At 40.2% G+C, this 13,708-nt stretch overlaps 1 protein-coding gene across 3 annotated transcripts in view; it reads right to left on the bottom strand.

Annotated features, from left to right (window-relative positions):
• Positions 1-9,341, bottom strand: part of homer3b (homer scaffold protein 3b) — a 47,347-nt gene extending 38,006 nt beyond the window's left edge. Inside the window, exons 1-2 of one of the 3 annotated variants that reach the window (XM_034202846.1) lie at positions 8,913-9,341; positions 6,383-6,428 (exon numbers count right to left, since the gene is read on the bottom strand). In XM_034202846.1, coding sequence (XP_034058737.1) covers positions 6,383-6,405 — 23 coding nt within the window. In that variant the 5' untranslated portion in view covers positions 6,406-6,428; positions 8,913-9,341. The remainder of the gene's footprint in view (positions 1-6,382; positions 6,429-8,912) is intronic. The other 2 variants (XM_034202924.1, XM_034203005.1) reach the window with 2 other exon arrangements.
• Positions 9,342-13,708: the final 4,367 nt, after the last annotated feature.

Below are 13,708 nucleotides of genomic sequence, written 5' to 3'. Positions count from 1 at the left end.
TGGGCCTGTCTGGACAAGAGTAACAACTAAAAAGACCAAAAAGAGTTTAAAGGTTTATATTTTCAGTTTTACATGAAGGCAACCTAGGTGAACTTTCAGCTTTGCAATATTTCTTTTAAACTTGAGATGCAACACTGTGAAGGCTACAGATGGTGTTATCTAACATTATTAGATTTAATTTATTTTCAGTCACCTTGTGAAAATGTATGAAACAACTCACATGATATCATTCAGATTCAAGTATCTGTATGATTGAAAAGTGAATAGTTGAGAGATTGTTTATAGATACACCTTGTTTTATGGGCTCAGAACAGTCTCATAATACACACATGCACACGGAAGGATTCACACTTGTATTTCATGATCCGCAAAAGGATTCACACTTGTATTTCCGGATCCACACTTGTGTTTTTCAATGCACACACAAATGTGTTCCGTTTCATATACATGTAAATCAAATCCAAATACAGAAAAAAGTCTTACATATGTATTTTTGATCCACACATATTTGTTTTCCGTTTAAATCCCCTGAACCTGCAAACACAAACCGCTTTCTGTGCACGGCAGGGGCGGTTCTAGGGGGGGCCAGTGCCCCCCTAACACTGACCTCTGACCCCCCTAACAATGAAAAGTTTTTTTTTTATTATTATTTTTTTTTTAAATGTATATTTTCTGGTACTCGGTTTGCCAAACACCCCAGGATTTTTTTGCTGTAATGTGAGATTGTGCAGACACCCTTATGTAAAGTAGAGATGTAACTGTTCATTGCCTTTATTTTTATATAAATATGGTGTTAGTGAAAACATTGCACTATAACTTAAGCTGAAGCTAACAGTAATAACTTGCTCCTGTGGGTATTGTCCACAGTGACCATTGCATGTATATAAAAAATATGTGTAATGTGTATTTGTAAAGCGCTTTGAGCATCTGGAAAAGCGCTATAATAAATGTAAGGAATTATTATTATTATTATTATAACTATAAGATCTATCTGAAATAAATAAGTGTACTGAAACAAATACCAATAACTAGAGATGTCCCGATCCGATCACGTGATCGGGGATCGGAGCCGATCACGTGATTTTTAAAAGATCGGAATCGGGAGAAAGAGATCGGGGATCGGGGATCCTTAAAAAAATTATTTTATTTAATGTTACAAAACAAAAATGACCATGTTCACGTCTTAAAGTCATCCTAAGGCCTTATTTTTAGTTTAAAATTACACAACATCATGTACGTGTTGCTGCTCTTGGGCTTGTTTTCAGACCTGGTTGCTTATTCCTCTCAAAGCTGGCAACAGAGTGGGCGCAGTGTCTAATAGTAGCAATAAGCTAACGAGAGGCTACGTTTAGCTGGTGACTCGGGAGTCGGGACGGAGCAAATGTCAGAAGTTTGGAAGTATTATAAAATTGAAAGCGAAGGCAGTGTAACAGCCAGATGCAATGTTTGCAAGAAGGAGGTTCCGCGTGGTGGAAAGAACAGAGCTACGTTCAACACGACCAATCTAATACGATTGTTTGTTTTTTCATTTTTTTCCCCGTTTTTTTTTCAAATTGAATTTATTGAAATCTCCAATATCAACGTAAGAGCTTGTGCCTCTTCGGGGGTGCTAACACTTAACCATAAACGTTATCGTTTACTTTCTCCGTCTTTATATATATATATAACGTATTTTCTCCGTTAATCTCCGTCACGTTGTTTCCAAAGCAACAACAACTTCCTGTCAACAGCGCTACCTTTCCTTCAAAATAAAAGCATGTCCACAAATAGGAAGCCAAGCCAAATTACACTTAAGACACATACAACTGCAACGAAAGTAACAAACACAATGCGATATCCTTTTCAATTTCAAAGAACACAAATTGGGTTACATTAACAAATAACTATAAAACAACAATACTGTAGAATAATAAAAAGAAGTGGTTTGCTGCTGATTACAATTGAATTGTGTTACTCCAGTAAGATGGAAATATAATACTTTGTTTATTCATGTTATGTTAAGCTGCTGTTGTTCATTGCATTATTACTAGACTAGTTAGTCTTAAGGCTAGAATTCTGCACTAAGCCACATTTTTATTTTATTTTATTATTTGTGACTGAATGTGAACTTGTGAAGCTAGTCAAGCTACCTCTTTCCAGTAGTTATTTTTGTTTTGTTACTGCACTATCTGCACTCAATTTGTTTACATGGTTATTTTGTGGTGGACCACTGATAAGCTTTATTTTGTTTTGATCCAATGCTGCACAACTGAACTGATCCAATGCTGCTGTGAAAAAAAGAAGCTATATCCATGTTGGATAGAATGGATAGTTGGGTACTGCCATTTAAATAAAAAAAATAACCTTAAGGGACAACTTGAATGCTTTTTTCCTTCTTTTTTTTCTTAATGCATTGCATAAAGATCGGATCGGGAAAAATCGGTATCGGCAGATTGTCAAAATCAAATGATCGGAATCGGATCGGGAGCAAAAAAAGGTGATCGGGACATCCAATAACTGTATTGCATTGTTTTCTTATGCGCAATTACTTCATACCGTCTAGTTCTCTTTTTCGTCCTGCATTTATTGTGCCCTCCTCATAAAATAACTGGCCCCCCAGTCAAATTGGTCTAGAACCGCCACTGGTGCACGGATCGCTGTGCATTCGTGTGTGGGTTTTTTGAGACTCCCCTGACGGTCAGCCGATTCGTACTTGTAATTTTTTCTATCTATAGCCAATCAGATGTCTCCTCAATTCTAAGCCTAATCACATGAGTGCGCCCCCACGAGGGTAGATTTCTTGCGTTCACGACGTAGCGATTCATGTACGGATTTTGCGCAGTCCGGAGCTGACAGGTCCATGGAGCCTGCCTGCATGCGCTAATGTCAGGACATCTCCACTCTCAGTACAGCGCCACTTTCCGAACAGGAAATGCACGCAAATACAAGCCTTTATATTATTAAGGCACCGCGCCACTTTCCGAACCCTTGATGAATGCTTGTGTACACAAAAACGGCAGGCAAAACCGTTTTAAATGTGTGTTTCCTGTGTGGCGAATACAGCTGCTTTATTTATGTCTGTATGAAGTTGTTGTGAGTGTGGAGGGAGCAGCTACAGGTTAGCTTAGCCTAATCGATCAGTGCACTACGAAGCCAGTGCTAGACAGTGAACTGTCAACGGGGGGAGCCCCACCGGTTATCGGCTCTTAATAGTTTGATCGGTGCTCTCTAGACTCTATAAAGGCCGATCAGGAGAGCTGGATCTGATCGATATGGACATAAACACGAGTGAAGTGTAACCGGACGCGAGAGAGAGATCAGATCAGCTGCTGAGTCTGATGGAGACACGCAGCTCTGCATAATCACCTGATGCTCCGCCCTCTGTTTAGCGAGCTGACCGGACAGCGCAAAATGCGTATATGAAGCGCTACGTCATGAACGCAAGAAATCATACCCTCGTGGGGGCGCGCTCATGTGATTGGCTTAGAATGAAGGAGACATCTGATTGGCTATAGATAGAAAAAATTACAAGTACGAATCGGCTGACAGTCAGGGGAGTCTCAAAAAACCCACACACGAATGCACAGCGATCCGTGCACAGAAAGCTGTTTGTGTTTGCAGGTGCAGAGGTTTTAAATGGAAAACAAATATGTGAGGATCAAAAATACATATGTAAAACTTTTTTCTGTAATTGAATTTTATTTACATGTATATGAAACGGAACACATTTGTGTGTGCATTGAAAAACACAAGTGTGGATCCAGAAATACAAGTGTGAATCCTTCTGTGTGCATGTGTGTATTATGAGACTGTTCTGAGCCCATATTGTTTATCTGAACATCTTATTGTAATTGTATATTAACATTAGAGTATTAACAGAAACTCAAGGTTGAATAACACGTAACCCATAAGCCTAGAAAAAAAAGAGTTGGTTTCAGTCTAAAGAAGAGCGTCAGCTGAGTGCTTCAGCAGAGCATCATCTTTCACCATCTGTGCATTAAGATAACAACAAACTGGATCTCTGCTGCACTTTTTCAGCCTCTGGGGACTCCAGCCACTGCACTGAGAGAAAAGGTTTTTTTCTTCTTTTGGCAGTTTCTTTGTTCCTCTCGAAGCATTTCTCCTTTCAAGGGTCTGCTTCCGCCGACCTCTGAGAGTAAACTGCCTCGTGTCCACATTCCCGAGCCAGCGAAAGTGTCTGGTCCGGTCGGGCAACATGACACGCTACAACTACACACCAAAATAGCCCAGCGAAGGGAAACGCTAACTCATACTGAAGCTGCCCAACAAGTCACCATATCTGCAGCACAACATATACACGGCCAAGTTTATACACTGGAAGGCGTTGGGAGTCAAACAAGTGGTGGTCAGGTATTCAGAAGATGTTGACCAACTCCCATGGAATCTTTTACACCTCACAACCAAAAGCCCTCATTGGCAAAACACTTTTGACTCTTGAGCTCGGGTTGTGTTAAATGACAGCATGGCACTTCACTTATCTGAAGGTCAGCTCCTCTGACTGATAACTACTCTCTCACATTGTGAAGGTGACGCAGAGCTGGAGTGGTCTCTGTATTCAGGATATCAAGGTCAGGGAGAAGCACTGAAAAAGAGAGGATGTTTTGTCTTCCTCCTGCGGCAGCACTGTTATTACTCACTATGCCAATAAAACACGGTGAAATGGAGTGAACAGAAAGAGTAAGCAGAGATTACCGTTTATTCAAGCAATCGCAAATGTCTCTCAAACAGCAATTAAGAGGCTTTCTCCACTGAGCAGCTGGTTTCTCCTTGGAAGGACGCTGACGCTGAACAGATTTAACGGCCTTTATTGCTGCAGATTAACTGATTATGTTCCTGAAGAACAAAAGGGAATAGTTTGACAATGTAATTAACATTATTCACTTATTTAGGCTTAGGCGATTGAGGCCACTTTTATACACCACGTGGTATCCATCTTCTCATCTTACTTCTGGCAATAAAAGGGATGGGTGTATCCCTCTACAAGTTTAACTATGGTTTTTGGTCATGTATAACAGCATCTTTTGAGTATCAATATACATTTTCTAGCAATCAATGGCTGGGGTTAGCTTTGAGTTGTGTCGGTAGGTATTGGCATGTTGTAGATCCAAAATGCAGAAGCCCCACTGTGTACACTGCGCTACAACAATTCGGCTTTCTACTCACGTGTTTGCTTTTCATCTTTAGAAAAATTTTGTTTAACTTGTCCCATAAGTTAAAAACTGGAATGATCCTCTCTTGGTCGTATGCCTTCGCCAGCTAGTCTACTCTCAGTTTACATCCATGCCTCATACATCCTAACCCTAATTCTTGAGTTTTGGCCAAACAAGTGTTTTGTGAGGTCACAGTGACATTGACCTTAAACCTCCTAAATCCTATCAGTTTATCCTTGAATTCAGTGGACGTTTCTGCATAAAGTGAGGACATTTCCTCAAGGTGTTCCTGGGTAATGGCGTTCCAGGAATGGGACTAACAACAAAAAAGCATAATGCCTCCAGCCTTAACTGTCGCGGGAGGCAAATAAAAAGTTAATATTTCTCTAATTGTCTCTAAATGTGACACAGGAAGTAGTTCAACATATTTGCTTACTGAATGTTAATGTACGTGCATGATTATTATTTGGGTTGTGGTTGCACCCACCTGGTTGAATGCATTTATTTTAGAGTCACTTCAGATAAAAGCGTCAGCTGAATCAACATAATGTAATGCGTCTCTTGAGGATCCAAATGTATATCGATTAGATCCATTGCATGTCAGAGGGAAACACTGTATACTTCGATAGTTGTAGTTATTTTTGAAAAATCACAGTTTAACATGCAAAACATACCAACAGCTTATAAAAATACAATGCACTGTAAGGAGTTGAAACAATCCAGCAATGGAGCTGCAATGGAGCAACTGACGGGGGACGATATGAGGAAAGAGACACCAGACAACGGCGGCAGGCGGAGGCGAGCATGCTGACAACATCTTCACATCATGACAAGCATGAAACGTCCTCAGTGAGAAGAACCATATCTCACAGATAACAGTATAGATACTGAGGAAGGATAAACATTCTGGGGATGTTGTTTTGGAGACAAATAAATGTTTGATGAAGTAGGGATGGGCGTATAGATCCCTAAAACTTAAGAAGTACAGATACTGAGGGTGTATTCTTCATGTTTAAGCAGAGCCGGACAGCATAAATACATACATTTGATGTTTAACGTAACTTTTCAAAGTCATAAAAAAAAAAGTCTCACTTATTTAAGTAGCTTTTGCTGATATCAATAACATTCATGTCATGCTCAGTATCGTTTAGGATAAGATCAAAAACTAATCTTGAGTTCTCGCCCATCCCAGCCATGCAGAGCCACAACACAGAGACGACGTGGGTTTGTACCTGTCTCGATGTAGCGGGAACATTTTACAGCTGGCAGACAACTCTTCTGCGGCAGAACAAGAGGAAAGAGGATCCGAGTTACACATGAAATCAATTATCTGTGAAGCTTGTGAGGGCATTATTTGCTGACATCCCAATGACATATCTGCTAATACCAAGTGCTAATCCAATCCAATCCAATAATGTTTTTACACAGTGTAGCTATACTTCATACTTCAAGAAGACCTTGGGGTTGAATTCAATTAAGGTAAATTCATAAAAGTAAAAGAACTTGAATCACAGCAATATTTCAGTTACAAATAAACAAACTATACAAAGACTGTCAATTGCTTGCATAAATAAATTGGTTGAAAGGGCTGTCTACGATGCGGTCAAGAAGTGCATCTTTTCATTCCCAAATTTGGAGAACACCTCTAGTAAATCAGGGCTGCCCTTAGCATCCCTTACTGAGTTGTGTTGATATGGTGTATTCAGGGGGTATTCCTGTATGATGTGGGCCCCTTGTGTATATCAGGTACTTGCTTTGCCGTGAGCATCTGTTTCTGATATATGGTTTAACCTGATGAATGGAAATTGAAAGCCGTTGCATGTTGTTAACAATGGTAGCCGTCAGCAGTTTGTTACAGAGAAATAAAAGACCTCCATTAAATCAAGACTCTCTCCATTGCATTTTATATATTCCAACTGGGAGAAGAAAAGTCAGGTGATATGATTCAAGTACTTTACAACAAGCAGTAAATAGGCTCAGAGCAGCTAAGCACCTGAACACATTTTGAAATGAAAATTAAACTTCACAATCAGTGATCGAATAAGAAAATGGAGGAAAGCTAGCACAAAGACCCTTTTTTAAACAACATTATTTCAATCTTTCCATAGATCTGCAATACACAGGTACTCCATTCCCATAGCAATCCCCCTCGCTTACATTATCCCACAGCCTGGAAGATGATTAAAAGAAAGATCAAAATAAAGTATTTTAAATAAATGATAGCACCGGTGTCTTTTTGTTTATGGACCTAAAGTGGATTTTAATAAAGGCTTTCCTCCTCCTGATGCTCACTTCTGACAGGAGCAGCTGCATGCGGTCTCGTCTGTCAGGTGTGCATGTGTCTGTCTAAGTGAGCATGGTGGCACTACATGACTTTCATTAAGTGATTGAACTCAGCTGCCACAGAGGGACGATGCTGAGTTGATCTGGTCGAGGTTCTGAGCGTGTATTAAACACAATCTTCAGATCAGATACCTATACTGTCAAAAGGCCGCATTCTCACTGGTCTGCACATTAAAGCTGAAAAGAAACAATAACTTTCATTACAGATGAATCTGCAGCTCTTTCCACAATTAATCCTAATAATTAACATGTGTCAGATTGTTCAAGTTGAAGGTAGTGTCTTTAAATGTTTTTGTCCAAAACTCATAGATATGCAGGAAGGAAATCTCTATATTAAAACAGCATTCATTTTAAAATAGTGTTTTTCTGCTTAATACTTCTGATAGTCACTGACAGCTGTGTGCTCAGGTGTCAAGGAGCTGCATGAAGTCAACTCACAGCTATTTTGCCTTTAAGTACCTTTTTCTTGGAATATGGAACTAGACTGAGAAATGTTCAAGCATATTGTATATAATTGGGATAATATCATGATTTGCATTAACATGACATTTTAATATTGGCCCATGACTTATCACAATGTCTCCATTTATCAGCACGGTCTGCTTATTTTCACTGTCACTGAAGATAAATCAGGCAACCTATAGAATATAACACTAGTAATGAAGAAGCCCTAACACGTTCTTTATGAAGCATCTCAATTAAAATGTCACTAAACCAGCCTGCAGGGGGGGGGGGGGGTGACAGCATGGGCCCATAAGGTAATGTGAGGAGGGTTCAGGTGTGTTGAGCCAACCTGAAGGCCTGCTTTTTTTATTCAACACACAACACTCCCACCTAATGAGAGTGAGCACAGCTTGACACCAGAATCTTCCCAAAGAAAACCCACCAAGGATTGCATAGCAATCGACTTGGAAAGGGTCCAGAGAGTGTGTGTGTCTGATGCAAAAATCATAGGAATAGAGAACAGGAAATTGCAGTAACTCTGTTAACTGCAGGATGCATGGATAATCTGTGTGTTTTACCATATGACCGTACAAAATGGGTGCATGTTAAAGACTGTCAGCTAGTTTGAAATGTAATATGATGCAGGCATGATCTGCTGACATGTGAATTTGACCTTTTTACGATAACATTATTTAATTACGGTGTAAACAGACCTCAGACTGGATCCAGTTCACAAACAATATTTCTCTCACGGTTTTGTCTATCAGAGCGTTATCAAAGCATTGTGAACTGATGTTAATGTTCTGACTGAAATGTTTTTTGTTTGTTTTTTATTAAAGAGCATGTGCTGACTAAGAGGACATAACAGCCACACGCTCAGAACATTCACGTCACCACAAAGTTCACTTTTTTTAAGCATTTCGACATTGAAAAAAATCACTTCCCGACAGCAGGACACACAAATGTCTAACTTACCCCATGCTCCGAGGATCTGGATGCTGTTAGAGGACTGATTCCACTCACCGCTCCACTTTGTGTCCCTTTCTCCTCTGTTTCCAAACAGATTCGCCTCTTCTCCAAATTGCTGGACGAAACTTACATTTCCGAAAAAAGACAAATCACTTCCGACTGCAGATTCCCCTGTTCCCCCTGCAACAGTCCTCCTCTCCTCTCAAGTCAGTTGTTGTACTCCAGCCTTTCTGCCTTCCTTTGTCCGCAGGCTTCCACAGCGAGACAACACCGAGAATATTTCGTCGCCGTGCGTAATTACGCACAGTGAATTGTTGTGCTCAGTTTTGCGAGCCTGACTAACGGAGGAATGTCGATTAAAGTCGGGAGTGGAGTGCTTCTGGCTCAAACCTCGTCCAGGACTTGCTCCCCTCCCGCCTCCGTGCCAGATCACACTGGGATCATTTAACTCTCTCCGTGGGACCGTAGAGCCTCTTAAGCGCCCTCTGTTGGTCACAATGCAAACTACAAATCGTCCCCCTTCTCCTTCTCTTCCCCACTCTCAATTTAAATGTTAGAATGTGAAAAAGCCATGTGGAAACGGCCTGCAGACAATCCGCAGATCCCCCCTCTCTGGTATTTATGGGATGGCAGCGCACTAAAAGCTTGAAGCGTCTGATGGAAGAACAGAAGCCAAATGGCTGAGACACAAATAAAGCAAATAATCAGTCAGATGCATACTCTGTGTTGATTTACCCATAAATCGGATAATGTTTTATATTAAGCTGTTGTATTGGCCTATATGATAATCCAAAATGATTTAATGGATTAAATCAAATAAATGTACAGCAAAATAAATATCTTGCAGTTGATAGGATAGGAAATAAATAGATAAATCCGATTGTAAAAAGCCACACGCAAAAAAAACTCACTGTGCTACATTTACATTAAGCCCCCGAGATGTTATGCATCAATATAATGATTTTATTCATTAGGCAGTGTCACCAAAATCCCTTGTTCTTCTCACTGAATATCACATAATATGATGTATCGCAAATGTATTTCTTTAAACAAAATTGTAGAAAAACTGCTTTTTGATGAACAAATGAGTTGCATCTTACACATCACAACCCCTTTAAAAATACATTAACAAAGTGATCAAATTCCGTTTTTGTTGTTATTTATACATCTAACTTGATCTGACCTAAACATCAAATAAGCCAAAACACACATGCACAAATAACATCCTATGTTTTAGACATTGTATGGAAGACAGCAATTTAAGACATAACAAGTTAAATAAAGATAAATAATGGCAATTGTTATTCTTAAGACAGTTTCAAAGTGCTCTTTAAAAATATGAAATGAATTTTTTTTCTAAAAGCTGCTAATTGGCACCAAAAGAAGGACAATAACATTGCCCAAAAACTGTTCTCATTAAAGCTTCACAACTTTTCTTTAAACACTGTCTAAAATCACAGCTGTTTACGATTAGAAAACTCCTGCACTTCACCACATTAAATAATGAAGGCTTTGGTTTGAAGTCACCTCTGATTTAAAATAAACCTTTGCATGAACAGGAGGTGAACATTAAATGTAGTGGAAGCGATGGGAGCAGCTAATCGTGCTGCTCAGTGGCCTGTGTCAGCGATGCGGCTGACTGCTGCTCTGTGCTGCAGGGAGGCTGCAGGAAACATCAGATCGCTGCCTTACATGCAAACAACCCTCATGCTCAATTGGAAAGACTCTTCTTAGTCGGTCCAAGGCCGTTTATAGCACAGCTGGAGAGGGTCTGAGCAGGATAGAGCTGAACCTGCAGGCCTCCCCCTTTAACACAAAGGGTAATAATCACCTCTGGCAGCCCCAGTGTGCACACCCAGACTTCTCTCCTTTTCCAAGTCAAGCAGCGTGTTAATCAAACTCACAGCCTTCTTCACACTCACTGTGGCAGATTAGACAGACAGAGACAAATCGACAGGATATGGCAATCAAGGCATTATTTGCATTGGAAATTTAAGTCCAGACAGAATGAAATCTAAAATTGTTAATTAAAAAAGAACAAAAAAAGTTGTGAGTGCAATCATCTAAATTCTCAAATGTCAGACCAAAGCATACATGATAAAGTTACGGAGTGTCTATTTGCACCCCGGTGAAAATAGAGAAACCCCTTTTTCCCCTTTCCTTTGTCACATAATGCCATAAAGTTTGGATCAGGCTTCACTAAGCACCAAAGCATGCTCCAAAAGTAATGTCCAAACTGCAGTTGAAGACGTCTTTTCAGAGAAAGTGCATCTTTGGTATGAAGGATACACATGTAAAAGGTAGGATTGTTCACTATATACACCCGGGTGCAAATATCATTGTTCACTGTTCATCGGGGTGCAAATATTATTTTTCGCTACATTGTTCGCTATAGTCACCCTGGTTCAAATAGCATTGATCACTACAGTTGCAAGAAAAAGTATGTGAACCCTTTGGAATTACCTGGATTTCTGCATAAGTTGGTCATAAAATGTGTTCTGATCTTCATCTAAGTCACAACAATAGACAAACACAGTCTGCTTAAACTAATACCACACAAACAATTATATGTTTTCATGTTTTTATTGAACACACCATGTAAACATTCACAGTGCAGGGTGGAAAAAGTATGTGAACCCCTAGGCTAAAGACTTCTTCAAGAGCTAATTGGAGTCAGGAGTCTGCCAACCTGGAGTCCAATCAATGAGACGAGATTGGAGGTGTTGGTTAAAGCTGCCCTGCCCTATAAAAAATACACACCAGTTTTGAATTTGCTATTCTTAAGAAGCATTGCCAGATGTGAACCATGCCTCGCACAAAAGAGCTCTCAGAAGACCTACGATTAAGAATTGTTGACTTGCATAAAGCTGGAAAGGGTTACAAAAGTATCTCTAAAAGCCTTGATGTTCATCAGTAAGACACATTGTCTATAAATGGAGAAAGTTCAGCACTGTTGCTACTCTCCCTAGGAGTGGCCGTCCTGTAAATATGACTGCAAGAGCACAGCGCAGAATGCTCAATGAGGTGAAGAAGAATCCTAGAGTGTCAGCTAGAGACTTAAAGAAATCTCTGGCACAAGCTAACATCTCTGTTGACGAATCTACGATACGTAAAACACTGAACAAGAATGGAGTTCATGGGAGGACACCACGGAGGAAGCCACTGCTGTCCAGAAAAAACATTGCTGCACGTTTGAAGTTTGCAAAAGAGCACCTGGATGTTCCACAGCACTACTGGCAAAATATTCTGTGGACAGATGAAACCAAAGTTGAGTTGTTTGGAAGGAACACACAACGCTATGTGTGGAGAATCCAAAGGGTTCACATTTTCTTGAAACTGTATACTCATTGGGATGCAAAACGCATTGTTGACTATAGTCACCCGGATGCAAAACGCATTGTTGACTATAGTCACCCGGATGCAAAACGCATTGTTGACTATAGTCACCCGGATGCAAAACGCATTGTTGACTATAGTCACCCGGATGCAAATAACATTGTTGACTATAGTCACCCGGATGCAAATAGCATTGTTGACTATAGTCACCCGGATGCAAAACGCATTGTTGACTATAGTCACCCGGATGCAAATAGCATTGTTGACTATAGTCACCCGGATGCAAAACGCATTGTTGACTATAGTCACCCGGATGCAAATAGCATTGTTGACTATAGTCACCCGGATGCAAAACGCATTGTTGACTATAGTCACCCGGATGCAAATAGCATTGTTGACTATAGTCACCCGGATGCAAATAGCATTGTTGACTAGTCATCCGGATGCAAATAGCATTGTTGACTATAGTCACCCGGATGCAAATAGCATTGTTGACTATAGTCACCCGGATGCAAATAGCATTGTTGACTATAGTCACCCGGATGCAAATAGCATTGTTGACTATAGTCACCTGGATGCAAATAGCATTGTTGACTATAGTCACCCGGATGCAAATAGCATTGTTGACTATAGTCACCTGGATGCAAATAGCATTGTTGACTATAGTCACCCGGATGCAAATAGCATTGTTGACTATAGTCACCCGGATGCAAATAGCATTGTTGACTATAGTTACCCGGATGCAAATAGCATTGTTGACTATAGTCACCTGGATGCAAATAGCATTGTTGACTATAGTCACCTGGATGCAAATAGCATTGTTGACTAGTCACCTGGATGCAAATAGCATTGTTGACTATAGTCACCCGGATGCAAATAGCATTGTTGACTATAGTCACCCGGATGCAAATAGCATTGTTGACTATAGTCACCCGGATGCAAATAGCATTGTTGACTATAGTCACCTGGATGCAAATAGCATTGTTGACTATAGTCACCTGGATGCAAATAGCATTGTTGACTAGTCACCTGGATGCAAATAGCATTGTTGACTATAGTCACCCGGATGCAAATAGCATTGTTGACTATAGTCACCCGGATGCAAATAGCATTGTTGACTATAGTCACCTGGATGCAAATAGCATTGTTGACTAGTCACCCGGGTGCAAATAGCATTGTTGACTATAGTCACCTGGATGCAAATAGCATTGTTGACTATAGTCACCTGGATGCAAATAGCATTGTTGACTATAGTCACCTGGATGCAAATAGCATTGTTGACTATAGTCACCCGGATGCAAATAGCATTGTTGACTATAGTCACCTGGATGCAAATAGCATTGTTGACTATAGTCACCGGATGCAAATAGCATTGTTGACTATAGTCACCTGGATGCAAATAGCATTGTTGACTATAGTCACCCGGATGCAAATAAGCATTGTTGACTATAGTCACCTGGATGCAA

Source organism: Gymnodraco acuticeps, unplaced genomic scaffold (genome assembly GCF_902827175.1).
Source record: "Gymnodraco acuticeps unplaced genomic scaffold, fGymAcu1.1, whole genome shotgun sequence".
NCBI classification, from domain to species: domain Eukaryota; kingdom Metazoa; phylum Chordata; class Actinopteri; order Perciformes; family Bathydraconidae; genus Gymnodraco; species Gymnodraco acuticeps.
This window is presented reverse-complemented; position numbering and strand designations above follow the sequence as displayed.